At 44.4% G+C, this 27321-nt stretch overlaps 2 protein-coding genes and 1 long non-coding RNA gene across 6 annotated transcripts; 2 read left to right on the forward strand and 1 right to left on the reverse strand.

Moving 5' to 3' along the window:
* ZFYVE19 (zinc finger FYVE-type containing 19) lies at positions 1-15700 on the forward strand. 2 transcript variants are annotated; one of them, XM_072038731.1, is made up of 12 exons: positions 1-161; positions 282-403; positions 2253-2306; positions 2914-3074; positions 4064-4209; positions 5095-5209; positions 5756-5965; positions 6272-6351; positions 7310-7420; positions 8914-9056; positions 10435-11699; positions 15492-15700. In XM_072038731.1, exons 1-11 carry the CDS (start codon positions 108-110, stop codon positions 10499-10501), a joined length of 1263 nt encoding a protein of 420 aa, XP_071894832.1. In that variant the 5' UTR covers positions 1-107; the 3' UTR covers positions 10502-11699; positions 15492-15700. The 2 variants fall into 2 exon arrangements, with proteins under 2 accessions (XP_071894832.1, XP_027313973.2); XM_027458172.3 differs by lacking the exons at positions 1-161; positions 282-403 and adding an exon at positions 2124-2144.
* Positions 15068-27321, reverse strand: PPP1R14D (protein phosphatase 1 regulatory inhibitor subunit 14D). 3 transcript variants are annotated; one of them, XM_027458173.3, is made up of 5 exons: positions 27185-27321; positions 22385-22851; positions 18169-18264; positions 17920-17952; positions 15068-15906 (listed from the first exon to the last, which is right to left on the reverse strand). In XM_027458173.3, exons 2-5 carry the CDS (start codon positions 22565-22567, stop codon positions 15826-15828), a joined length of 393 nt encoding a protein of 130 aa, XP_027313974.1. In that variant the 5' UTR covers positions 22568-22851; positions 27185-27321; the 3' UTR covers positions 15068-15825. The 3 variants fall into 3 exon arrangements, with proteins under 3 accessions (XP_027313974.1, XP_027313975.1, XP_071894833.1); XM_027458174.3 differs by having other exon boundaries at positions 22385-22848; positions 27185-27317; XM_072038732.1 differs by lacking the exon at positions 27185-27321 and having other exon boundaries at positions 22385-22929.
* On the forward strand, positions 23162-25156 carry LOC119717113 (uncharacterized). The gene is made up of 3 exons (XR_005266119.2): positions 23162-23806; positions 24386-24441; positions 24514-25156. It is a non-coding gene; the product is annotated as an uncharacterized lncRNA (long non-coding RNA).

Consider the following 27321-nt stretch of genomic DNA (forward strand, 5'->3'; position numbering starts at 1 on the left):
CGAGAGGCGGACTACAACTCCCGTCAGGCCGTGCGTGGCAGGGCAGGAGGGCTGCTCCTGCGGCCGGTCGCCGGCGATAGTCGCGACTTGTGTGTCGCGGCGGGGCCATGGACAGCCGCTGCTATGGGTGTGCGCGCAAGTTCGGCGTCTTCAAGAAGGAGGCAAGTGTCGCGACAAGCAGGCCGCCGCCGGGTGTCACCCGCCCAGCTCTGCCTGCCTGTTAAAAATAAAACAACTAATTAATTAATGGGTTAATTAATTAACGTTCTGTGTCCCCGCAGTGCGGCTGTGCCAGCTGCGGCCGGGCCTTCTGCTCCAGCTGCCTCAGCTTCAGCGCCGCCGTGCCCCGCTGCGGAGGCGGGCCGCAGAAGGTGTGCAAGCAGTGCCACGGCCGCCTGACAGGGTAAGGAGGGGGGGGCTCCCCCGGGCTGCTCGGCGCCCCTGGGGGTGCTGAGGGGGAGCCAGGCACGCTGCTGTGCTGTGGGATTCACAGCATCACAGCATTTTAGGTTGGAAGAGACCTCAAGATCATCGAGTCCAACCTCTGACCTAACACTAACAGTCCCCACTAAACCATATCCCTCAGCTCTACATCTTTACAATTCCAAGCCCTGCCATCATGGAGCTGCTGTTCTGTCCGAAGGCGCGTACCACGGTTTGTGAGGCTGTGATCTCTGGTGTCAGCGTAGCCTGAAAGAACTGCATTTAAATCTTCATGGAGGGACCCTGAATATCTATAGATGTCCTAGCCAGAGGAGACCAGGTTATGCGCCACCATGTGTTTGCTCACCCTTTTGGAAAGGCAGCCTTTCCAGAAGTGTCATAGTTCAGCAGCTTAACGTTATTATCAAAGTATTACCTCTGAGCAAACAGCATCTCAGCTACTCGTTTTTGAGAGGTCTCTGCTACATGTGGCCTGAAAACTTGAATTTTGAAACTTAGAACTAATTTGCTTCTGAAAGAAAAAAACATGCAAACGTATCCTGTAGATTGCCTGTTGAAAACAAACAAATTAATTCAGTAACAGTGTGGGTCATACACATATATGAACAAGTAACACGAGTACACGAGAACCCCTCTCTCTACCAATTCCTCCGTGTTCTCTTCCTTGTTTTGCATTTCTTTTACCTCCCTTCCCTGCTTTTCTGCTAGAGCAAGGAAGTTCTGCTGATACCAGCAAGTGGGAAATTTTCTTGTTCTGCAGTTGTCTAAAGAAGAGCCTCATATTCCACAGGTCTTTACTTCAAAAGCACTGCCTCGTGAAAATACCATCAGCCGTTGATATCAGGTGCAAATACAGAAGTCACAGTATTCCAGCTTTGAAAATTTCTGACTTCCCATACTCCAAAGCCATTTATAAAACAGCCCAGCCTTTTCCCAGGTCTCTCTTGTTGATTTTTTTTCCTTGTCTGTTTAATGTCAGTACTATAGAGTTACAACAGAAAAAAATTGTTCTCTGACTGAATAGCTGGTAGATAGTATGCATAGACTGCAGTTCTGTGGGCTGCAAGGACTGAAGTTCTTCATGCAAACAGCTTTCACAACTGACACCTTTGAGCTGGAAAGTGGTCCAGTAAAGACATTGCCTTTGTTTGTTGTTATACAGGCCTTAGCACAGACGGGTTTGTAGCTTTGCCTTCTAAGAATGAATAAAATATGCTACCTTACGTAAGTGTGTGGTTTAGCAGATCAGCGTGAACACAGGGAGGTAGAACACAGTTACACAAGACATGATTGTGTTGTGCAGTGTTCAAGTGTCCTAGAAGAAGTCATCGTGATACTGGTGATTACATAATCATTTTTATAACATTTTATTTAGCTTATGCATTATATAATTCTGTTTGTTGCATGCCACAACCCCTTTCAGAGAGCTATACGCTTTGGAAGCTAATTACACTGGGAGGATCATCTAACTGCTCTCTCTCTGCTTGCTGAACTGGGATGTGCACGCTCTGGAAGGTGAGGGTATTTCAGCCCTGCCTGGTGTCCATATTAATCAATTCTTTGTTCAGGTGCAAAACAACAGGAACAAAGGACTAGAAGTGAAGTTTCATACTGTCCAAAGCAGCTATATCATCTTAATCTCTTTCATCAGCTAATCACCCTCCATATTAATGAGGTTATGAAAGGGATTCTACCAGGAGGTCAGTAAATGTGTATACTGATTCCTCTTGGGTTCAGAGAATAAATGACTGAAGCCTTTAAATGGCTGGAGCCTTGAATTCAGAGATGTCAATGTTTTTGTCTTTCAGACAGGAACCTCAGAACAGTTCAGCAAAATGGTCACCACCAGAAAACTACAAAAAGTGAGTAGCACTTGCCAGTCACCCAGTTGTTTCTGTTGTAATCACAGAATGGTTGAGTTTGGAAGGGACCTCCAGAGGTCATCTAGTCCAAGCCCCCTGCTCAAGCAGGGTCACCTAGAGCATGTTCTGTGCTCTTTCATATTTCCCCATGGAGACCACAAAAAGTGTGGTGGGTTGTGTTGTGATGTGGGTGTTTGCTTGATCAGAATTAAGGATGGGGCTTTTGCTGTCCTGTTTGTTTCTTTTGTTGTGAAGGATATAGGGCACTCTTTTTACTTTTGAATAGACTCAAGAACAGCAGCCTGCCAGTGTTTATCTGTGACTGGTTGTGGTTGGCTTGGAAACAGGAGCCTGGTGGTGAAATGTTCCCTGGCTCGTCAGAGATGGTGCCATGCCTACTACATTAATGAGCTGTGGTTTTCCTTACTCTTGGCAGTACCTCATTGTGCCAGTATGGGAGAGCCTGGTACAGGAATGAGTGGTTTCTGTTCTCTTTTACACTGACATTCTTCACATAGCCTGTTGGGCTCACAGAGGGTGTTTTCATATCTCAGGATTTAAACTCCCCTCTTTTCAATTGTTGTGTCTTTTTCTATCCTTGTTACAGGCGTGTAGCAGCTTTTGAGGCTAAGCAAAACCAGATGAAAGGACAACATAAGGCAGCTGCCAAATCCCCAGGTCAAGCTGACTCCAGATACCAGGGGCTCTCAAAAGAGGATAGAGCTATTGCAGAGAGACTGCAGAAGCTCAGAGAGGAAAGGAAACCCAGTAAGTTTTGAAGAGCACTGGAGGTTCCCTGGGTGGGAATGCTGCTACTTGGGAAGCATGGGACCAGGAGGGAGAGGGAAGTGCTGGATGTTCAGTGTTTGTCTTTAGGAAATTTAAGGGTTAAATGTGATCAGAGCGGCCACATCTTGTTGCCACAGTGGCCAGTGATTTTAGGTTCCGCAGTGATTTTAATTTTTCACTTTGATTTTGTTCTTTGGGGTTTTTCTTGAAACTGCTTCTCAGTTTTAGGTCAATATCTTACCCATGAAATCACTTCCACATTTTCCATTGTTTGGGGTAAAAGTCTGGGTCAAACACAGTAGCAGCAGAATGAAATGAGCGTTTTTTTGGCCAAACCATTTTGCAGAAGTTTTTCTGTGGGTCGTTGTGCTGGGCCATGGTGGTACCAGTCTCTATGGCATTATGTCCTGGCCAGTCTTGCCACACAAAGGGCAAAAAGGGACTCTGATCCCAGTGTACAGCAGTCAGATATGGGGCTGCCTCAGGGTGCTTGTGGGAGAATGAACTTTTTAAAATGCTACACGGTCTCTAAAAGGGAAAGAAACACTGCAAAGTGGTTACCTTGTTGTATAGGGGATTTTTTTCAGCCTGATAGGCCTGGGATTATGTTAAAGAGTGTGGGTGCAATGGACTGTGCTGCCTAAATGGCATACGTTTCTCTGCCTGTCTGTCCATGGTATCCCTAGTCAGCTGATTACCGAATGAGGTTACAGTAACAGTGGTCTCCTTGCTGGAAGATAAAACGTGGAGGAGGCAGTGACTTGGGAGAAGAGGGTAACAGTTAGCATTAGGGTAGCATCCAAGTCACTGCTGCATAACTCCTCCTTCAGATCAAGGGCCGAGGGAGGTTTTTGCTCTGGTGTTCAAAGCCTGATTCCAGAACAAATTACAATCTCACTGAAAACAAATAGCTTCAAGTTTTTTTCTTAACAGAATAACCCCCTACCTTGGGTTATTCTGAATTGCAGAGTCCATCCCTTCTCAGGCTGAGATCGAAGCTAGGTTGGCTGCGCTGAAGGAGGATTACCGGGGACCTGTTCCATCCACGCAGGAAATGGAAGACCGTTTGGCTGTCCTGCAAGGAAGATGTCCTCCTTCCCAGGCTCCCAGACCAGTAAGCTCCTGCACCTGTTTGACCAGCAACGTGTTCTGAGCTGGCACAGTAATTCCTGTGTCCCAGCATGTTAGTCTTCCTTTGCACTTCAGCTTTTTTGTGTCCAGGTAGCTTATTTTGCATCATTGCTTCACTAGCAAATGGCTAGCTTTTACCAGTACGCTGAATCAATTTCGTAAGAACAAAGGAACATATATAGTACATGTGTTGTTTTTAACAATAGACGCTAGCCTTTTTCTTCTCTACCCATTTGTGTACCTAAATGGCCTGATATTTTTTCAGAGCCGTTTATTTGTGGTTTTGGGCTTATCCACCCTGTGTTCTAGTTGTATCTCACAGTTATTATTGTATCCCTTTTGAACAAAATCCTGTTAATTATTCCAGAAATGGAAGCCCAGAGAGGTAAAGTGATTAGCCTGAGACCGAAGAGGAAGGAGTTGGATTTCTGCCTTCAAGGCTTATATGAATGATCTTGTCCCTGATAAATTGTTTCCTCATGCTCCTTTTTCAGCAGTGCTGTGCACACAGCTGTTCTCTTAGACCTCAGTGGGGCTGGTGGTTGGCACTGTTGAGAATGGGACCGTGTTTACTTTGGAGGTAGTGGCAGAGCTGGGGCTGGGTTTCAGCAGCATCTATTCCTATACATTCAGCACCTCCTTGCCTTGTTTAGCTGATTGCATTTAGAGTTGCGGGCATTCAACAGCTCTGAGAATGAAGCCTTGAAAGTCTTACACCAGATACCCATAACCTGAGACTCACAAGATCAGTAGATGCATCTTTTTATGCTGATTCTCCATAGGATGATATTGCTATCTGACTTTTCCTTTGGTTGAGTATGCTGCTTTCCTCTCATTTGCTTTCTCTCATGTCCTCCTTGTTTCTCAGGTACATCGACCCCCTGATACCAGAAGTCTGACACAGCAAACAGATGATCTGTTAACTAAGCTGGCTGAGGAAGTTGCCATTGATGAGCGTTACAGTCCAGGAGCCCAGCCTCAAGGTATCTATTTTGGATTCCAAAGATCTGTGTCTTTCTAATAATGTATATGTGTTGCCGTGTTCAGCTTACAGGTGAGCTTGGTGTCCAGTTTATCTCCCCTTTATGACTCTCAGATTGACTAAGAACAGCCATCCAGCTTCGTACTGGGTCTCATCATCTTTACTTGAGAGATGGTTCCATTTTCTCAGGGTTGTATTACTCAGATTGCTTCTGTCTGTTTCTGTAAGGCCATACTTCCTAGGGAGGAGCTGCTGCTACTCCTAATGTGTCTGTGCTCTGTTGTAAAACATCAGATTGTGGGATACCATTACTTTTCCAGCTACAGTGCTTCCTCTGTAATCTCCCTGTAAAGTGCAGATTAGCTCACTTTCTTTTCTTCATGTACAGCGTGGATCCTGTTGTGTCATGCCTTCTCCCATTATTACTTGGATTAATGGAGAGCTTCAAGCTTCTCCCATACTGTCTGTTGCTTTAGTGATGTTGGCTGTACCAAAGAAACACTGCTGCTGAGTCACCAGCATGTTCTTTCTGCCTGTTTGTTTGCAGCTGTTAGTAGCCAAAACTTGAATGACCTCAATCGGGAAAGTGAAGATTTTGCTTGCCGTGCAAGTCTGGACCCAAAGCAGCTAGAGGAGGAGAAGAATAAACTTCTGGCAGAGGCTGCTGCTGAGCTGCGAGATGAAAACACTAGGCAGGAAAAGATCTTAGAAGTTGCTAAGAGATTGGCAGTGCTCAGAGGTCAGGACCCAGAGAAAGGTGGGTAGCAGAGGAGAATACAGTCCCAAGAGAGGGACCAGGTTCCTGTGTCAGTAATTTATTTTCTGAGAGGCTTTTTATCCATTTAATTCCTCTGTTGTGCAAGAAACAGACTGATTTTGTTGCCTGTAAAATTGTAAAGATTTGTTCATCCTGAAATCAGAATGAAAAATCAGTATGAAAGACCTTAGCCTTAGCATCTTAACCTCAACTAAGACATCGAGGCTGGAACTGTAAGGATGGCCTGCTTTGTCTTGTACCTTTCTTTGAGATAAATCTTGCATGCTCTATCTCTCATTCATGCAGTTACACTGGAAACTTATAAACTCCCTGACAGTGATGAAGAATTGGATGAGGAGGAAGCCATTCGGAGAGTGCTAAAACAGGTCAGAAGTGGCACCTGTGGCCTTGTTTATCTTCCTTTCAATCATTCCTGGTGTTTGTTTTTTCTTTTTCTTTTTCTTTTTCTTTTTCTTTTTCTTTTTCTTTTTCTTTTTCTTTTTCTTTTTCTTTTTCTTTTTCTTTTTCTTTTTCTTTTTCTTTTTCTTTTTCTTTTTCTTTTTCTTTTTCTTTTTCTTTTTCTTTTTCTTTTTCTTTTTCTTTTTCTTTTTCTTTTTCTTTTTCTTTTTCTTTTTCTTTTTCTTTTTCTTTTTCTTTTTCTTTTTCTTTTTCTTTTTCTTTTTCTTTTTCTTTTTCTTTTTCCTAGTGAGCATGCAAATTGTGTTTTTTCTGTTCCAGGGCAGAGTCTCATTCCTTCCCCTCCTAGTGCTTTTCCATTGATAGCTCCCATGCAGCGATTCAGCTACAGGAGATAGACTTTTCTACCAGTCTGTTAAAGTTCTTTTTAATTCATTGTGCATCTTTCCTCCAGCCCTGCTCCCACTCTGCTTGTCCTTTCTTACTTTGTTTTGGTTTTTTCCCCCACCCGGCTAGAACATGATGAGATGTGGGCTGTTTAGCACGGTTTATGCCTCCATTTCTGTCTAAAATGTCTGTGAATTGTTTTGCAGGCAGACATGAGCTTTCTGTGCTCATATTCCTGGCTGATGACACAGACCATGTGTATGGTTAGCATGACGTTGAGCATCTGCTGATAGCTGCACTGCGAAGCAGAGTGCATTAGTTTAGGGCCCCTGCTGTCACACTGACTGTTCACAATGTACACACAGTATTCAAAGTGCAAGCAGAGCAAGCTCACAGCTGTCCAGAGAACACCAGACTGATGTGTGCAGTCGTCTCCAGTTACTGCATGGGGGCAAGGGGAAGGGAGGGAGGTTTAGAGTTTAGAATGAGACTCCTAATTGTGTTCTAAACAAGAGGCTTCTTTCTTTCTGTTACTACCAGCTCACAGAGGAAGCGGCCCTGGATGAAGCAAGTGGATTCAACATTCCTCCAGATCAGATCACCCAGCCAGGACCCTCACAACAGAACCTGCATAAGAAAACAAAGCAAAAGGTCAGTGAACTGGTGAGGATCTCTTGAAATGATGTGCTTCAGGATCCCAGGAGAGTACAGCTCTGCAGCAAGAGTTTGATGTATCCTAGGCTCAGTGCAGTGAAGGGAGGAAAACAAAACAAAACAAAAAACAAACAAACAAACAAAAAGAGCTTCTCCAAGGCAGACAAGCTGAGAAATCAAACATCTCAGGGGCGTCTGCATAGCTGACCAACCCTGAGCACAGCTGTGACTCATCCTTGCACTTGTAAAAGAAATTACTCATACCCTGAAATCCAATTCCTTTCAGGCTGGCTTTCGGCTGAATGGGATAGTGTCCTCTAAACCCAGAGAAGTCAATCAAAATTAGCTTGCCAAAGTGGGTATCAGAGAAGGGATTTTTAACTCACCCATATAATTAGACCAAGAAGGCTGTGGTCTAGTAGCATACAGCCTGGAACAGGGTAAGCGGGAGGTTTTCCAGTGCTTTCAGCATGTGCAGAATAGACTCTAGGTAGTAATCAACCATCTGTGTTCTCTTGAAACGTCAGAGGAAGGAATTAGCAACAAGATACCCTACATTCAGAATGGATTCCACTCTGTTATGGAAATACGTACACCTTCTCCAGTGTATATTATGTGAATTAAGTGGACCTGTGAGTCACAGACACCTGACAGTCCTGTCCCTGGTAGAAGAAATTATTTAATTGTAAGCATTGTTGCAAACAACCATCTCATAGGTATGTCAGCCACCTTGCATTTTCGGGATCACTGATGTAAAAGCTAGTGCTACTTTACTGCTGTTGTGTTAGGAAGCTGCCTTTGCCAGTGTGCAGGCACTCTATTTTGGTGTGCATATGGCTGTTCAGTTCTACAAAGTCTCTGTAAAGCACAAGGAAACAATGGATGACCTTGTGAATATGTTCCTGATTGTAATTTCAAAAGATCTTTTCAGCCCAACCTGAGGTGCAGATCAGTGGTAGGAGTCTTTTGGCAAATCACTTTCTTTGTCCCTCAGTTTTCTTTGTTTAATGTGGAGAAAATAGAAACCTCAATTTTTCCCACCTTCCCACCACTTTCCCTCCACACACAGCTCCTTTCAACAAAACCAGTTGATCGCTTGCCATTGCAGCAGGAATTGTCTGTCACTTGGTCTTGCTGTTGTGCCTGCCAGACGATCTGGGCTTCAACCTTTAGCACAGTCCAGGCGATGCGGGTGTATATTGCTGTAGGCACTGAATTGAGGGTGTTTATCTTCTAGGCAATACAAATTCATAAGCAAATGCTGGTAGTTTCTTGGGTGTTTATTTAACAGCCTAAATATGCACGTACATGCATATGGAGCCTATCCTTGAGCTCTGGTCAAGTTCATCTTGACTTAGGATCAACTGAGAGTGAACATCCTTGGGCTATTTGATTTGTCACTGTGGCCATCATGCATTACAATGGAAGCACTGTGTCTGTATTGTGTCTGCTACGGTTTGAATTCCGTGTCTGTTTTCTTGGTGAATTAGAGCCAGACTCCAACCAACACAGCTCTTGCCAGGACAGATGACAGTGATGAGGATGAATTACCCTGGTGCTGCATCTGCAACGAAGATGCTACTTTGCGCTGCCATGGCTGCGATGGGGATCTCTACTGCCAGCGCTGTTTTCGGTAAGTCTTGCAATCCCTCTTCATCTGAGGGGCAGGTCACGGGTAAGCTTGGCCACTTTTGTTTGTTCATCCTGTTGGGCAGAAGAACAGAAAGTAGGAAGGAAGATTCAAAGAACCCAAATCTGAGCTGAATGACCAGTAGTTACCCCAGGCCTCAGGGACTAAACTGGCCCTGGGCAGCAATGCTCTGTCTGTTCTGCTCCAGCGCATGTTTGGGCACATTGTTTGGCCAATCTCTGGAGCAGCTGATGCGCGTGGGATGGGATAAGTGAGTCCATTGTTTAGTGACTTCTGTGGCTTTTTAAAGACATTGATGAAAAATCTAGGCTGGATTTCTCACAAGAGGGGAGATCAGACCGTATAAATTTCTGAGGATTTTCTTAGGTTGAGACCGTGAAGTCTTAAACCACATTAAAAATGTCAGGTTGTTGAAATATATGGAGAAATTTCTCTTCCTCAGTTGGGTCTTGCAGTGGCTACAGTTTTACTGCCTAAAAACCCGTAACTTGATTTTTGACAAAATGTTGCTGTCTCAGATTTGGAGGGTTAATTCCCTTGAATAAAAAGTTATTCATCACAGCCTGAGTGGTTTCTTTTTTTTTTTATGTCTTAAAAGCATTGAGTAGTTGGCTGTGTTCTCATTAATTCTGGATGACATTTAGGTAGCAAGATGTTAAGGATCTGGTTGGGAAAGTAGGGGATGCTTTTATGTGTATTCTCATTTCCTGCAAAGGGGTTTTATAGAGAGATGAGAATGGAAAACATACTAAAATGGTAAGAAAACATACAACTGGCAATATCAGATGACTTAAAAAGAAAACAAGCAAGCAACAGATCAGCCAAACTTCTATAAAAGCAGAACCAGCGGTGTGTCAGGTGAGTGAGTATATCAGTTGTATGCTGGAGATGTGAGCTCATGTCTTACTCAACACTGCCAGCTTCTCAGCATGGTTAAGACAGCTGCCAGTATGCTGCATTTTAGCCATGACAATTATTTTTCAGAGCTGTGTGGAGCAGACTGTCATTTTGGCTGTTGTCATAGGAGTCACTAACATGCCTGTGAATCACAGACATGGTGCTGAAAGTAAGCTACCAATTACAGGAATCTCTCAGAGAGGGAAGGAGTCAGAGATGCCTGTTGTCATTTCCCATGCCAGCAGGCAAGAATGAACAGAGCTTTTCACAAAGTACATCAGAATCTTCTGCTCCAAATAAGTGTTTCAAGTAACCAGTCCACATGGCTGCCTGTGGGGTCCTATCAGTTAGTCCTTGGGATAAGTTTGTTATAGGGCTGTTGGGAGGCATCCTATGCAGTGGCTAAGGGTGAGTTTCCTGGCTGGGTGTTTACTCCTGACTGCAGCTTGTGTTTGCTTTTTAGGGAAGGCCACGATGAGTTTGACCTGAAGGACCACCACACTTCCCGCTATCACCTTCCTCGCAAGTAGAGGTGATCACATTCTTCATGGGCAGAAAAGGAGATGGAGAACGGGAAAAGAGGGAGTCGGCCAGATGGGAAGACTCCAGCTGGATTTGCAGCCAAAATGGGTGATGTTTTGGACAGTAAAAGGATGTGCTGTAATCTGAGAGAGGCTTGGAGGGCATGTATCGTTGTCCTCACGAACGCAACCAGAAAAGTGCTGGGTTTGCCATGCCTGTTTGGGATAAATAAGGACTTGATGTGAGGAGGTGGATATGCATCTATATATTTATAAAGTAAGGCGATTTGGGTAGCAGTAAAGATGTGTGGTTAAGGCAGTGCTGGCTGATAAGCAACTTCCTGCTTTTGCTAACTTACGCATTGGTTCACAAGGCAGCAAAGCACTTTGCACTAAGAAACTGTCTACATCATGGTCATGTGTGATGAGAACTTCCAAAACATAATAAAAACTATTTACGGAGGCCTGTGTTTAAAGTCTCAACTGGGAATGCCTGATAGCTCTTTACAAAGTGTCACCCTCCTGTGATATCTCAGTCCTTCTGTCAGGTGGCTCAGGGGAAGATAGTAAGGATCATGAAGTCACAAAAAATGTTTCTGTGGTGTTGCTGGGGAGGTGCAGAGGAGTGATGGTTACTCCGCCTTGATGAGCAGTGTTGCTCCTGTACTTGAAATGAAGGATGCTTTGTAAAGGTAATTTGCTACAAACACACTGCATTGTGATCTGCAGTGGCAGTGCCTAAATTCCACATTATTTGTTAGCACGTTAGTCTGGAAGAGTTGTGTGTTAATATTAAGATGGGGTTTGGCTCTGTTGGTCCCCTGGTAGAATAAAGATGCTACTTGTATGATGCTGTTTATCTGGCTGTGAGAGAAACTCAGTTTAATTTACTTATATCCATCCTTGGAGATAGTTCAGATGCACGTGACACATGCCAGTGGCCACAGCACCCAGAATTGCTTGAAATACCTGACTAAACTTTCCAGAAGTCGGCTGTAATTGGTATGAGCTCTTCCCAGGGCTACAATGTGACTTCTGAGACAGTTGTCTAAGGTTGACAAATTCTAGGAGTGTCAAAAAAAAATTAAAAATAAAATCAAGGATTTGTCTTTGACAGAGGGTTTCCAGTGAATCTTGCCTGTCTGGTTTGACATTGCCACTCCCAGCTGTCTGCCCTGCCCTGTGCTGAAGGTCACTGCCTCTGTAGGTGAGGTAACAAAACACTATTTGCCTGCACTTCAGCCACCCCTGCTCAGAGCACAGTAAATACCTCAAACTACCTCTGTAGGTGGGTTTATGTTGGGCTGGATCAGGTGCTTCAGTAATAACCCGTATCAGACAATGTGGAATAGTAACACTGCAGGTTGACCCAGCAAGAACTGCTAATGTGTGTGTCAGCACTGTCAAAACCCTTTGTTAGGAAAGGGTAGCAAAACCTGACTCTTGTGGAGGATGTTCTTTCCCCTAAGAGTCCTTGCTTCAAAAGTGCCTGCCACTTTGGGATGGACAGAGAGGAAAACTACTGAATTCTTGTGATGCAAGAGTTTACAATGAGTCCTGTGTTACACAAGATTTAAGTAGATAGTTACTGACCTGAGGGGTTTGCAGTCTTCAGAATGAAAACAAAATGCAGTTCCAGCTTTGTATTGTTGTGGGAATGATGCTTCATTTTTATTTAACCAGGATAATTAGTCTGTCTAAAAATTCTCTCTTAGATTAGGCAAAACACAAAGTATTCAACCTGTATAGAAGAAGATGCAAATACCTGGTCTTATATCCCATGTAAGGCTGATCCACTCCCTTGGGCTTCAGCCTGGGTCGCCCAGGTTTTGCTTCCTCAACAACAAAACTTTGAGCTCCTTGTGCAGTTATGCAGCCTGAGTCCTGTGAACCCTGCCCCCATGCACAACAGTAGTAAAGCAGCAGTTTACAGCCTGAAGCAGCTTATTTAACTTCCTGGATTTGTTTCTGTGGGTTCATCCCAAGAAATCCAGAAATGCGCCCAAGCCAGTACCTGAAATAGAACTTAGTCATACGTCGAAGACTCTCTTCAGTCATACAAACACATGCTGACTCTTTCACTGCACTAATGGACGTTTTTGTGGCTGCTGAGCTTTCTGCATGTAATTGGCCATTTTAATGGCAGCCCAATCACTTTCCCCTTGAAGAGCCATTCCCACTGTAGCCCTCTTTTCCCTCTTACATGGAGGTCACTGAGGCACAAACTATCATAGTCAGCTGTCTGCAGGAAGCAAACCTAGCTGAATCTGTCATTATGAAAGAAGAATGCTGTGTGACCTTTAACTGGGCACAGTTACCTAGTAAAGGTACTGGGAACCTATCAGTTCCTCACTGGCTAGGGCAACTTCAGTCATAGCCATTCAAGGACGTGAAGAGAATTTGATATCTGCAAGAAAGAATAAATTTCTTTCCTTTTATCATTGTAGCTTGCCATGAGGGCACAAAAATATTTTCTTTTATTCTCAAAATGTTTATGTCAACTAAAAAAAGTAGGTTCCTCCCCAAGAAGAACTCAAAGTAATGGTAACAAATGAAGTTGAACTCAAATTAGCTTACAAAGGGAGGTTTCAGTTAAGCTTCATTAACTCACAATTGCTGTAGTTTGTGAATATGCACATTATCTTAACTGCTGTAACAAGTGTGAAATGTAGCAGGCTGAATATTTTTAAAGGGAACATAAGTGTTGCTCATAATAAAGGAAAATTGATTTGAAGGTTATATTATACACCTTCATGAGCCTTCAATTAGAAATGCGCATGAACTTTCACATGATCTGAGTTATCTTGGTATAATCAAGAGGCCAAAGTTTCCTTAAAGAAACCTTCTCAAACAGTATCCATATACCAAATATTACAGCCTTATGCTAGTGATGGTGATGAGAAACAGCGAATATAACTGGAAGCTGTTTGTAAGCAAAATGTACTTCAGTCTGTCCTTATGGGTTAAGCTGAGAGTAAAAAAAAAAAAAAAAAAAAAAAGTAAATAAAAGCAAGTTTGACTTACTACTTTTAAGAACCAATTTTAAAAGTTCTTGCACCAGAGCCAAGAAATCAGCTAGCACTGGCCATATCTTGCTTTGTTCCTGTTATCACATTTTGCTTGTCTTGAGTGCTCTTTTGTGCTGTAGTGATGTTCCTATGTACCAGAAATAACTGCATGTCACAGGGGCCACAGCTTACTCTTTCTGCTACTTGAAGAGGACACATAAAGACAACTTCTCTCAAGCAGTGTTTCAAAAGCCTGTTTGTTTTTTGTTTTTTTGGTGTTTTTTTGTTTTTTTTTTTTTTCTGGGTTCTAACAATGTCTGCATACTTACAGCTAAAAATGCTTTTTGCATCATTCCAAATTGAGTGGGTACAGAAAAATGTGCAGCATGGAGAAAAGTCTCTCTTGAGCCAGAGATGTGGCACTTCAGGTCTTGGTGCTATCACAGCTCAGCAGAAAAAAACAAAGCCATCTTGGTAGAGTGTGTCATTAATCTAGACACCTGTGAGCTTCTGTGCTGTGGCTAATTACAGCTATAGTTTAGGACACTTAGCTCATGGTCTGTCCACCTGGGTCTTCCACCTGAACTTCTGTTTGAACCTATTTGGTGATGTAATAAGTCCATGAGCAATGCCAGATCTACAGCAGGTACAGATGTGAACTGATTTTTTTCTGTTGTTATTGTACTTACAAACTGGAGATATCAGGAGGGCAGGCATGTCCTCACGGTCCCTTACTAAGCCAAGGAGGGCACGTGCCCATGGACCTGATATGGTAAGCCTGGTGGATGAGGTTTAGAGCCTCTGGGAGCAGCAGCCTTAGGACAACTGTGAGCTGCATGGCTTGACAACTCAAGAACAGCAAAGACAAGCAAGCCCTTACATCACCATTGTTACAGCAGCAAGGATTTTGTCCTTGCTGAGAGATACACACAGCCCACATCTTGTTCACTGACACTTCTGAAAAATAGGAGGGATGCAGAAGGTAATAGTCATCACTGTTACTGATGATGATTAAGAAGCTAATGGATTTGAGATATTATTAGTTCAGCCCGAGTCCTTGTTTGTTTTAGTTAACCTTCAAGTCCCTTTTCTTGCTAAGTTGGCCCCCTTTTCCCTTCTTGTCTGATAGAATATGTACTCAAAAGCTAGCCTTGAACGTACTGGTATGTAGGAGCCCCTCTGGATGCAACTCAGCAGCTCATCCCTTGCGTTTGAGTGGCAGACATGAGAGTCTAGGGGCAGGACCTAACATGAGACTGATCTGCCTAACCAGACATCCTCCATTTGCTGTCTTATTTCCTTGCCACATGTGTCAAGTTACTGACTTGCTGAGAAGCTGGATGTAGTTTCCTCTGTATTTTTCCAGCCACACATTAGTTACAGCCAGAAGAGTGTGTGCAGCAAGTCACTGTGTCCTACTTCACTTCTCATTTGGGAGACCTACCTGTCTGCCAAAGACTCACTCTGCAATTCTCCCTACAGGGAAATTAGAAGCAGGTATGTTTTCCGTTCAATTTTTCCTTAGTGTCTTTAAAAAAAAAAAAAAAAAAAGCAAAGTCAAGCAGCATATAGCTGATTTTCTGTGTTTTAATATACAAAATAAGCATTTTTAACGTCTTTTTAAATGGTGAGAAAATAATTCCCAGGCCTTCAGAAGACACTTGTAAATCATCAAGCCTGAATTCCACAAAGAGGAAACACAATCTCTTCCATTAGCCTTAGCAGCTGTTTCACCAACTTCCCCTTAAGTATTGACCAGATGCACTTGGCTGTTTTCCTTCAATCCTACTGTGTATATTCTGTCCAACCTTTGTGAATGACAGAGGCTTAATCAGACAAAGTATTTTCAATCCTGTAGAGTTAGGTGTAGTAGTAACAGGTAGGAGATCACAGTCAGGTCCCAGCCAGACTTGAAGCAGGGTGCAGCTTCACAGTAACTGATTTTCTGTGTTGATGAATGAGTGATAACCAGTGCCTTGTTTTCCTTGCAGTGGGTGGAAGAAGTTTTGATGACCTGCTGAGAATTGTATTCAGTACTCCCCAGCCAGCATGGAAATTCCTAGAAGAAACTAAAGGAGCGACGTCTTGTCCTGTTCCCACGGTTAAAATGCCATTTAAGAAACAAGCGAATATGCAACGTAGCTCCCTGCTGTGCACGTAGATGTGGAAGGAGTGGAAACTTCAAACCACAGGTACAAAGTTCACAAACTTGGTGATGTGTCTCAATAACAGTAAGTCCAAAGCATATTCTGAAGTTATCTTGCTGATCCCATTTTTTTTTTGTGGGGAAGATGCATGTTTCCTTGTGACCAAAGCTGGTGTCCCTTATGGGTGAGGTAATTTCTTCTGAGGATTGGTGATTCTCCGGAGACCTTTCAGTCGACTGAGCAATTCTGTAATGAAGTCCTACAAGGAGAATTGTAGGAAGAAGGATGTTGTGTTAATTCCATTGCTCACCAACCCATAGAGTACTATTCCTTTTGCATTATTCCCCCATTCCTCTTCATATTGAGCAGAAACTAGGATTTCTACGTGGATGGAGAAAATGTATCTTTTGGCTTAGGAAGGGGAGACCTTTTGATAGGCGAAGAGGGGTCTAAAAGCCCCTCTGTTCTCTACCTCCCCTGGATTCCTCTTGTGTAGCCATGTTTACTGTATCTGCAGCAGCTAGCCTGCTCTCTTCATCCCTGATGCCTGTTTGTTTTACCTTGGGATGACCTCAAGATGGTGTTGTCTCTTTTAGGCTCTCCTGCTTCCTGTTGCCACCATAACCTCCTGCCCACTTCTGCTGCCCTCCCCATGTAGGGCAAAGCAAGCCGTCCCTCTTGTTGTTTCCTTGTTCAACCTGTAAAGCTCCATGTTGTGGACTGCAAACCACGCCGAAGCTGTGCCAATTCTAGAAGGAAGTGGCTGGCAGAGAAGGGGGTGGAACAGAACACATGTAGGACTAATGATAACCTGGAGCAGGGGTTGAGGACTGGAAGGCCAGATAGATGAGCAGTTAATGGAGATAAACCCCAACTACTTTGCTGACACAGCCAAGGACTATGAACCAAACTGGCCCATCTGGTTATTCCAAGCAGAAGTCAAAGTGACTAGGGCAAACTTTACCGTCTTCATGGCAAGTAACATCACTGTAAGGGACTGTGCAGCTTTTCTTCACCCAAAGAGGTTAGTTACATATCCTTGTAATTAGGCAAGGTCACCAGAGGTACTGCAATTTGCTATGGTTTGTGCTGTGTGCAAGCCCAGCTTCCTCACTCCAGTGATCAGAGTTTGCCTGCCACAGCATGCTCTGGAGGTAAATTACCTATGTATTCAGTCCCTTCAGAGGAAACCAGTTTGTTTCCTCTGTCTAGTTTCTGTGAATAGTCTGCTGTGATCTTTCAAGGGGACTGGATTCAAGATTACAAGGGTGAGAGTATATACTTTTGCCAATGAGGTAGCAATATCCAGCTGTAGTTATCAAGAAGCATACTCTCAGCAATTTCATGGTTGCTGAATCATTAGAGCAAACTATTTTCAGTTATCTCTCTGGGAAAGTGGAGTTCTTGCCCAAGATCTGAAGCTTAGACACACTGAAAACCCTATTGCCAGCCTGGTCTGCCAGACCCATCTTAGGAGACTATCCACAATGCTCGTTAGTTTAATTTTGATGGGAGTAATGCATCCATCTCATTTTCTGCATGTTCATCACTGTGCAGCTACATATAAAGGCTGGACAAGACATTTAGTGACATCTGAGCACAACATTCATGTGCAAAGCACATGACTAAAGCAGGAGTAGGAGACTTTAGTCTGCACACAGCAGTGTGCAGCAAAGGTAATTGCTGTGTGATGCACACGCTGCTCTGCAGAGTACTAAGCTGTGCTCCTTTGAATGCTGTGCCAACTTGTGAGAGTTCTTTAGCTCTCTAACTCAAACCAGGACTTCTAGAGATCACAGGGTGGGGGTGAAGCATGTGTTAAACTGACCTAAAGGGGTTAAACAATTATCTGCCTAGTCCAATCTCAGGGCCATCCTACATTCTTGTCATTCATACACTAGAATCTTTTAAGCTGAAAATGCATTTAATTAATGGCATGCAAGATCCTTATAGGAACTGTCTATACTTTTTCCACACTGAGAACCAAGTATCATCTCAGCCTGGTCACCTCAGGATGTCAAAAACATGGAATAAACTTTGGCTACACAGCAAAATCATTCGTCTGCTCCGCTGCTCATCCTCAGCTCAGCTATGTAGAGCTGAACATATTTTTATAACATATCAGAACAAATGTCCTAATACCTCACATTAGAAAGTAAACAAATATACAGTATCATGTTAGGCAAAGTAACACCCCGGCTATTCAGCCAAGTAGCAACAAACACACTCTTAGAGCACAGCCTAATATATACGTTGATGGTGTTTCACTCACCTCTGTTGGGCTGGAGCATTCATGGAGGATTTCCTAAAAGACAAGAAGGAGTCATTTTAGAGTTTTATAAATTGACACTTCCCTTGAGCTACAAAAAGGACATACAATCTTACAGTACATGACAGGCTAAAAGGCAGAGGGAAGCAGCCTGTAACACAGGATGCATGTGTTCTGCAGCCCAAACACCACTGCTATGTTGTATTATGACAGCAGTCCCTAACTGAAAGCCACCAAGTCCCTCTATCTGACCTGTAGTTTTAGTTTCTGTTCTTCATTAGGGACATCCAGGAGATCTTCAAGATCAATTTCAGGTCCATGAACTTGTGCCTCTGTTTTCTCTCTCAGCTAAAAAGAAAAAAAAAAAAAAAAAAACAAACAAAAAAAAACACAGTTAATAAACCTTCAAGCTTTTAAGAACTCTAGAGGCCATCTTGGGAGAACTGAGCACCTGAGAAGTAGCCAGTTAAAATAGAACTGTGCTGCAAAGTTGAGGTCAAGAAATAAATCATCTCAAAATAAGGAAGTTCTTGTAAAGAGGGCATGTATTCCACAGCCCCTCTGTGGTGTCTGCTACAGCCACGCATCTTGATTCATCATCTGCTCCCATCTCAACCCTTGATGACTTCTCAAGGATCATGGGCCGCGAGGTGCTCCACCTCTTCAAGAATATTCAACATCAATTGCCAACTGCAGTGTGATGTAACCCAGCTTGGGACAACCCACTTCCATGAAGCTTATGTGCAGGTGTTCACCAAACAGAAGTCCAGCAGGCTTAAAGAGGCACTACTAATACAAGGAGATTTAAAGCTTTTTAGCTACATACATTTATGGGAATTAAAGTTGTGTTTTTGCAGTAGAAAATTCTACTAACCACCTTGCATATTCAAAAGTGATTGTGATAACAGTGAAAGTGATAACAGTGGCATAACAGTATGGAGTATGTTAAGCAGATAAGGGGACAGTGGAAAGTCCCACTGTCCCAAAATAAGGGGGATAGGTAAGAAAAGCAAGACGAGCAGCGCAAAATCAGTAAAAACAACAAATCATGGACCTTCTAGTCATGAGAGAAGAAGGAAAAAAAAAAAAAAAAGGGAAAAGGAGAAATTAAAGGTTGGTCAAATAATATTGTGCACATATGGTATAGTAACAAGCATCGAGTAGGTTGTGAACCTGTAGTACTCAGCCAATGAGGAAACAGGAGATAATAGAGAATATAAGGCTATGATATATGTGTGCCACGCATTCATGCTTGCTGGATGCCCACAATTGCAAATAAAAATGCTGCTTCACTGAGATCCTCTCCTGAGCCTGTTATTGTCTACAGATTGTCTCTCACACATTCACATGGTTGGTATTTGCACTAAGGATGTTTGGAGTCATAAAGAAACAACTATGCTTTTGAAAAGCTCAACTCTTTTGTCAGCTTTCTATAATAGGAATATGCCATAGTCTTCTTTAATGTGAGAGAGACCCCCTCCAAGCTTTGGTGATCCGAGTAATAGACTCGTTATGTTAGATGGAAACATTTGTATACTTGGACCTAAAATGTGTCTGTGTCCGTACACTTCCAAAAGCCTGTTAAGGATGGCAGGCTTTGTTTTCCTATGTATTTGCAAGATGAACCTTTAACAACATGATTACCAGTGATATTTTAACAGTAACCAGCAGAATAAGGATAATGAGTAAACAGCACAGCACCTAGTTGCTGGATGGCATTTACAGATTTATATGTAAAACATTAAACAATAAAGGCAGTACTTACGGAAAAGAAAGAAACTATTTCTGATCAGTCATACCATGCCATGCAGGAAGTAAAAAGCAGTAGGTGTTCAGCTTGGCTACACAGCTGATTTGACAACTAGTAATAAAAGTTGCACTTGCTGTACTATGACCCATAACAACATTTCTTAGAATAGTTTTCACGTGACTATTTAGACGACAGGTCTTGATACAGCCTGACTTTGGCTAAAGAAATAAATGGATCGGAAGGGCAATGTAGGATAAGGACATCTTATGGCTTTCCAGTTCAAGTAGGGACTGTGTTCCTACTTCCAAGCACAGGGAGTGGTCTCAAAAACCCAAATTGTCTCCTGAGCCTTAAATTTGTTGTAAAAAGCCTTGTGGCAGCAAATAGCATAGCATTCAGATTATCTGTATCAGGAGATGACGTTTGAACCTTGATGGCATTTGAACCTGCAGCGTTGTTCATTCCAACTCTGTCATATGGACTTCTGGAAGACTCTGAGGAATATTGCCCTCGCTGCCAAGGGCAGGTGGAGAAGACAAGAAGGTGAGGTAATGGAAGGCAGTGGATCTAGAGAAGCCCAGCAGGGCTAACCAAATCGTCTTGCCACAATGCACAAAGCAGGGCAGGAGGATCTGTTTTACACCTGGATGTTTACAAGTCATACATCGTGGCACATTTATTTATTTGAAAAGGTAGTACGCAAATTTCTGTGGTACCCTATTAACAGTCTCTGACGTGGAACAGCATCACATGCAGTTCCTGGCAGGAATCTCTTCAGTTGCCCCAGCACATCAGGAAGTCAATAAAACTATTGTTCTGGAGAGGTGCTAGCAAAGGCAAGCTCCTGGCAATCTGTTCCCGTAAGGGCATGGCTGCATTTCTCACTCGTGCCTGCAGGGATTTTGTAGTAAGGAAAAAATACCTCCTTTGGGTAGCTGCTCCCAGCAAACAGCTCCCAGTTAGTTGATTCACAGAAAGCCACAAGTAACAAGGTAGCCTAACTCGTTTTTCTGAGACCTTTACAAGAGTAAATCTGTAGACTTAGACAACTGAGAGTAGCCCACAAGGAGTTGCATCTTGGACTAGGTTACTGGTGGTACCAAGAAGTGCTTTTCATCTATCTCAAGAAAGCTTCTCAGAACTAATACATTAAAACTGCAATAATTCCCAACTCAGCATGAGAACCCCATATCTTCCCACAAATATCAAACAGGGATATAATAATCACACAGAAAACAATGATAATAAACAACAAAAATACCAAAACCAGCAACAACAATAATAAAAAGCCTCAGAGAGAGTTCCTGAAGTTCCCCTGCTCAGGGGAGGAGCTGACATTGTTCCGTGGTGCTCAGATATGGACAACCATCCTGGAGCCCTCTCAAAATAGATAGGAATTTCTCTGTGCCATCATGACACATAGCACAAAAATCACCTTTCCTGGGCTGTTCTAGCATGTCCACTTCCACTGCTGATTGTAATTTGAAACTGGTGATGCTCAGAGTGGAAGAGAGCATCAGAGTCCAAGTAATCATTGGCTCTTTTGTCCCCTTATCTCAAAAATGTGTTTAACATTGTACTGGGGTGTGAATATAGAAAACAGGGCAGAAAAATCTTGAGAGTTAATTTAGTCCATCCCCATCCAGGACATGATTAACCTATTTTACACAACTTGTTAAACCCATCTATTCTTCTGTCGAAGACACTTATGATCTACTGGGTTGTGAGTCAAAAAAGGTATTTTATTTTATTACAACATATGTTACCCTGCAGATTAAAGCAAAAACCACAAAGTTTCAAGCTATTTAAATAGGTTTGAGACCCTGAGGTGCAATTTACTACACCCTAAAGGAATTACCCCATCTCAAAAGTGGAAAAGCACTGTCCCCTCTGAAAGCTCCCAGTGTAAGTGCCATTTATCTAAGCACAAAATAGGAATAGAAGTGACAGTAATGGGTTAAAATTTCAGGGTACCCAGTCAGTGCTGACTTAAATATCACATCTCTGTGGAAAAAAAATGCCACATACCCTACAACAGCCTAAAGTAAATACTTGTACCATTCAGGTGCTGTACCTAAACACTCCTACTAAACCTTTCCTAGTTTGACCACTCTCAGATATGCAGGAAGGATTTGGGACTGATTGTTCCTCTAGTTAAGGAAAATGCAGGGAGGAAGACAGCTCTAGGGGTCTGTGAAGGTTTAAGGTCTCTATACACATCATCTCAGCGTGTGTTTTGTCTTTCTTCCCCTGCTGCCAGTAGTGTGTCCAGAGTCTGCAGCTACATCATTTATCCTGAGTGCCTCATTCAAACAGCAGCTATAGCCACACTGCTGTGACCAAAAGGGACAAAAATACACTGAACACCTCTAATCCAGCTAATACAGCTTGCAGCAAAGCCACTGACCACACAGAGCTTAGCAGCATGTGGCTTGGTACACCTGCCTAAGTTTTGCTACTTGTGCTGAGCAATAGCTGTCCTCCCAGCAGGTGTAATACCAGACAGCTTATAGCTAGCTGGAATACATCAATACAGGCTTCTCTGACTGTGGGCACACCATTCAAAGAGAGTACTGTTGCAGGTGGCAATAGGATACCTGACAAAGATGGAAGACAAGGATCTGTTTCCAGTAAGGCAGAGGAAGCTTTGTCCCAGCACACAGAGCCCTTGTCCCATTCATCTAACGAGCGAGGGGCTGATTTGCCCCAACTACTCACCGGGTACTGGTACAGCTCCTGCAGCTGGGCATCAACCCATTCCTCCAGGTCTAGCCAGCGCTGTAGGTCCTTGCGGTTGTACTTTATGGTTAGCTTGCCCAGTTTCCTGTGTGATGATTCCTCCCCAGGTTTCTCTGGAGTCTGGAAAGTCACCCGGGGCAGTGTGCCGGAGTTCCTGGCCATCCTCACTGCTTCTTCCTCCTCCTCCTCCTCCTCTCCACCTGCAGGATCTCACCTTCCCGTGGGCCGCTCTCCTCTGTCTCTTAACCAGTATCTCCCTGCAATTCGTGGCTCAGGGCACAAGCTCCTCGCTTTCACCAAAGGCAGGCAGCATCAGTGATGCCAGGGAGCACGGTGGGGGACAGCACGTAGCTGGGGCAGCGTCCGGGCGCAGGCTCTTGGGTTTCACAACCAGCACTGCTGACGAGCAGGGAGGGAGGGGAGAGGGGTTGTTGTAATAGCATCTGCTGTTAAAAGAAGCCAAGTGAAGCAGGGAACTGATAAACAAGGTTTGTTAATATTTAACGCAAGCCAGTTCCAAGAAGTGGCGGGAGGTGGGGAAGAAGGAGGTTTTAAATTACTTTTCCTACAGGTGTAACTGATGTGCATGTGCAAATCCAGAGGGCTGATCCATACATCATTCATTAAATCCTGTGGAGTTTGAGCTCCACCAGCCGCTGTGAACTCCTAACACCTGCAGCTACAGGGTTTGGTTCCCACTTAAATGGCACAGGTGCCATGGTAGGGCTGCAGCACTAGACCCACCACAGGTAAGGAGAATCAGTCTGGGGTCAGGTGGCCACATCTACTCTTTTATAAGGATAGGAATAGTGGGGTCACTGCTGTTGCAAGCCAACCTCTGTCTCAGCAGTCCCATTTTACATTGCTGTAAGTTCAGTCTAGCTTTCTCAAATATCTTTTTGTAGAAATCTTGGTGACCTGATCATCTGAGCAAGGCACTTCTGAGAGAAAACAAAATCTATGCTCTTTAAAAAATTGTACAGGATGGGGTGTAATAGCATACCTATCGAGGGATAAAGCATTATCTTCTTCGCACAGGAAGGTATTTATGGTAAACAGGATAATGCTAAAACATTGTAAACTGTCACGATATTCGTCATTGATTAATTTATAGTCTCTTTCTTACTGGAATATGGGTTAAAGTTCTGCAACATTATTCCCCTATCCCATTTTAGAGGGACACGTGAGCAGCACTGATCAGAGGGGCAGAAATCAGATGAGACGTGTTTATGAGGTGTCAGGGCAGCAGGAAGCCCATCCCTATTTCTGGTGCTATATCACACCTGTTTATCCATCTGTCCCCAGAGCCTTCCCATGACCTGCACTGGGTGCTGCCCTGTCACACAGATCAACCCACCAAGCTTTTATGTCATGAAGCAGATCAGCATCTTCAATCCCATGGTTTTTGCGGAAATAATAAGTAAGGTGGAGACTGGCTTTCTCTGGAAGTCAGACCCAGGCCCCCTGCCAAAACCACATCACTGTGCCCAGAGGTGGTGGCACAGCCAGCCAGCAGCAACTCCTACACAGGCTGGTAGAAAAATAAGCAGGGATGTTCCAGCCCTTCTTCTCAACTTGAATTTGGGGGAATTAAAAAAATATATATATTTTCTGACAGACAATTCCACAAAATGTTTATCCTGAAGCTTACTCCAGCTCCATTAAAGGGATAAAGTATGAAATTATACCTAAAACTGGTATCATGTCACCTGCTTTTCAGACAGACTGAAGCTTCTATTCAGAAACCAGCTGTCAGCTAATTAGTTTGCTAAGCTTGCCCCATTTTTCATCGCTGCTTGACCTCATTCACCCCCTAGTCTCACTCCTAAAGCTGTCTTACTTAGAGCAAAATTTCTCAAAAAATCCATACTACCAGAGGGTGGGAGCATACTCCCTGAGGAGAGATTCTTAACAGTTAAAAAATCTTGCAAAACCTATGAATAAGCTTATAACACGTTTACAACTGTTGACTTTTCAAAGGTTAATAGACAATCCAAACACGAGGTAAATCTGGACCAAAGGACACACTTTGCCAGGTATTAAATTGTCTCCCAGCAGAAGGGCTCTATCTTGGTGTTCAAAGTCTGACTTTTTTTTTTTTTTTTCAGATGGGCGAAAGCAACCTACATTTTCCTTGGTCCCACTGCCACGACTGATGACAGATTTTCCTGCAGAACTCCAGGCAGGCTAGCATTAAAACAAGAAAAAGCAGTCCATCCAAACATTTGTAGTGGCTGAAGCTGGCAGTGAAGTTGTCCCCTTCCTTCATTACACATGCTGACCCTGGTGCTCGTCCTTAGGTCAGGTGAGCTCTGCATGGAAGATGGAGCTTGCCCTGTTAATCCTCTGTCAGCTGAGCTGAATTTATGAAGCATGGGATGGGTGTGAGGACGAGGGGAGTGCACCCTACCCTAATGGCAGCTGCCTGTTGTTCGAGCAGATGGAGCCTCTCTTGACTGGTAACCCCACTTGAGCGTGACCAATGGGCTGAGATACCATACCTGAGAAGGGCCACAGGCAGATTCACTGTCTGTGCTTTATCAGCAAAGCTACGAGCAGCCCCTGGTGCCCTCGTGCTGCTTGGGCAGTGTCACCACACAGGGGAGCAGGTTGGTCTCCCTTAGGAGATCTGCACGCCAAACCGAGCTGCACTACAGGATGTTTATTATCCTGCTCTGGGTTATAAGCGCTTAGTCATGAATTCTTTGTAGCAAGAAGGTGGCGATGCAAAAATAAATGTTTACAGATAAAGTGGGCCTCCCTCTGTCACAAGCTGCTCTAATCAATCATTAAAGCAGGAGGAAGAAGCAAAAAGGCAATGTGTAAAATCACCCCGTGAGGGCGCGGTAGAGGTTCCTGTGGGCACAGGATCAGGTGCCTCGTGCAGGATGGGCAGCGTTGTTCCTTAGGAGGGAGGCAGCATCTCCCATGGGTACACCAGCCACCTGCCCAAGGAGGGAGCTTTTGCCTCTGAGAGGAGCGGGGTGGGATTCAATACCACAAAAGGTGGGCTTTTGCGATGGTCTAGGGCCCCAACCGAGGAGGGCCACCAAGCTGAACACGTGTGTCATGGTGCCAAACAGCTGAGGCACTGGAGCAAATGAGTGCAAGAGGTGGATCCGGTTACGGTCCTCCTGGAGCTCACGCTGTCCACCCCACACCTGTGACCGAAGCCGGTGCTCCTCTTTCTCTCTAGGCTGACGGCTGTTACGCACCCTCAATAATTCAGCAGGGCCCCAGCTCCTCTTTCCGGAGAAGCTGGATGGCCTCTTACCCTCGCGTCCCAGCCCAGAGAGGATTGTTTTTTTTCCTTCAAGACAGCCAGGAGCCACTCTCCACCTGCTTTAGAAAATAATCACTTTCCCTGTGGTTACAAACATGGTAGTTAGCACAAATTAAGCCGGGAAAGGCAGCAGAGGTGACTGTACTGATGCTACATTGACACCACAAGGTAAAGATGTTCTTGATTCTCTTGTGGGCAGCAGCAGGCACTGAAGTAACTCTGTGGATCAGAAAACAGACTGGGCTGGAGGTCAGAAGAGCCCTGTGGCAGCCCTGGTACCCCTGCACCCCAGCTTCACTGCCCTCACCCTCTGGTGCCTCCCCTGCAGCATGGAAACTGAAAAAGCTGCCCCATTGCCCCTGAGCTCTCGCTAGATAAGGAGACCATATTGTCCATTCCCAGCCCCTGAATATCTGGGGAAGCAGCCGGGGTGCTTCAGCACACACAGCCCTCACCGGAGCAGCAGTGCTGCCTTCCCACCTGCAGGTGGAGAGCCTTGGTGCTCCTCAGCGGTGACTAAGTACTCCTCCTCTCTGGAATACTGAGGGACAAACAGCTCCCAGCATTTGTATTTGACTGGGGAACCCCAAAGTGGGGACTTGGCACCACCTCAAGAAGCAGCCCTGTCCCAGCAGTAAAGGCAAGGGGCTCAGAGAGGCAGCCCGCAGCCCCCTCGGCCTTGGTAATGCAGTCAGAAGGGTGAGGGCTGAAGGCTCTTGTTAAAAGGCAATGTGAATTAAATGCCACTAACTGGGGATCATTGGAAAATCCGTCCGTGTTTGTTTTGGTTCCTAAAGTGTATGTTTTGATCTCCACCCCCAAATGCAAGGGAAAGCAGAGGAGGCACTGGCAGTGGGCCTAAAGGTGTCAAAGACTACAGCTTCCCAGGGGCTGTGGTGTCTGCAGGAAGGGAGGGAGAAGGGGGGGCCTGGGGAACACCACAGCCCAGCAAGAACAGCTCGGGTCACCTGTGGGAACTTCAATGGGAAATGTTAAATTTTATCAGCTTCCTGCAAATTGAAGGCTCTTTGCTTCACAAAAGGAGCCATTTCCATACCTATCTCCCTATAGGAGCCTACTGCAGACATGGTGAAAATGCAGATGCTTCTGCAGCATAACAGGTTTCAGCACAATTTCCCCTTCTTCCTTTTCTAGCACTCCTGTACTTAACAGCTTACCGTGACTAGCAACAATAAAATAAGAGGCACAGCACCGTGCAGGATGACAGACAGGAACTTCCCCACAGAAAGAGTCCTCCCTCCCCACAGCTGCCCTTGGTAAGGTGGGAAAGGCTCTGGTGAGGACTCAGCAGCCTGTCACCCTTTCCCTGGCTTGGCTCCTCAGGACAGGTGGTTAGTCATGGCCTGCTGAGATCCCTCCCCGTCTCCTTCCTTTGCCACAGCTTTGTGCCGTCACTTGCATCCGGGTCTCGCCCCTAAACCACACCAGGAGGTTTAACCTGAGGCAAATACGACAAAACAAGCAAGCAAGCAAACCTGTCTCCCAAGTGCTAGTTACACACGGAGCGGTTCCCAGATACAGCCAGGCAGAACGGAGCGGCTGTCAGGAAGTCACTGCAAGCTGTGATGCCACTTGGCTGGGCAAAAGGGACCTGGAGGAAGTCTTCCTTGTT

Source organism: Anas platyrhynchos, chromosome 5 (genome assembly GCF_047663525.1).
Source record: "Anas platyrhynchos isolate ZD024472 breed Pekin duck chromosome 5, IASCAAS_PekinDuck_T2T, whole genome shotgun sequence".
Taxonomy (NCBI): Eukaryota; Metazoa; Chordata; class Aves; order Anseriformes; family Anatidae; genus Anas; species Anas platyrhynchos.

Excerpts from the sequence above, each read along its gene's own strand:
- ZFYVE19 (XM_072038731.1), top strand. The coding sequence starts at position 108 with ATGGACAGCCGCTGCTATGGGTGTGCGCGCAAGTTCGGCGTCTTCAAG. Across the intron at positions 162-281 it reads TCGGCGTCTTCAAGAAGGAG|TGCGGCTGTGCCAGCTGCGG; the intron begins GCAAGTGTCGCG and ends GTGTCCCCGCAG. Across the intron at positions 2,307-2,913 it reads CCACCAGAAAACTACAAAAA|GCGTGTAGCAGCTTTTGAGG; the intron begins GTGAGTAGCACT and ends TCCTTGTTACAG.
- PPP1R14D (XM_027458173.3), bottom strand. The coding sequence starts at position 22,567 with ATGGCCAGGAACTCCGGCACACTGCCCCGGGTGACTTTCCAGACTCCA. Across the intron at positions 18,265-22,384 it reads AGGAGCTGTACCAGTACCCG|CTGAGAGAGAAAACAGAGGC; the intron begins GTGAGTAGTTGG and ends TTTTCTTTTTAG. Across the intron at positions 15,907-17,919 it reads AATGCTCCAGCCCAACAGAG|GACTTCATTACAGAATTGCT; the intron begins GTGAGTGAAACA and ends TTCTCCTTGTAG.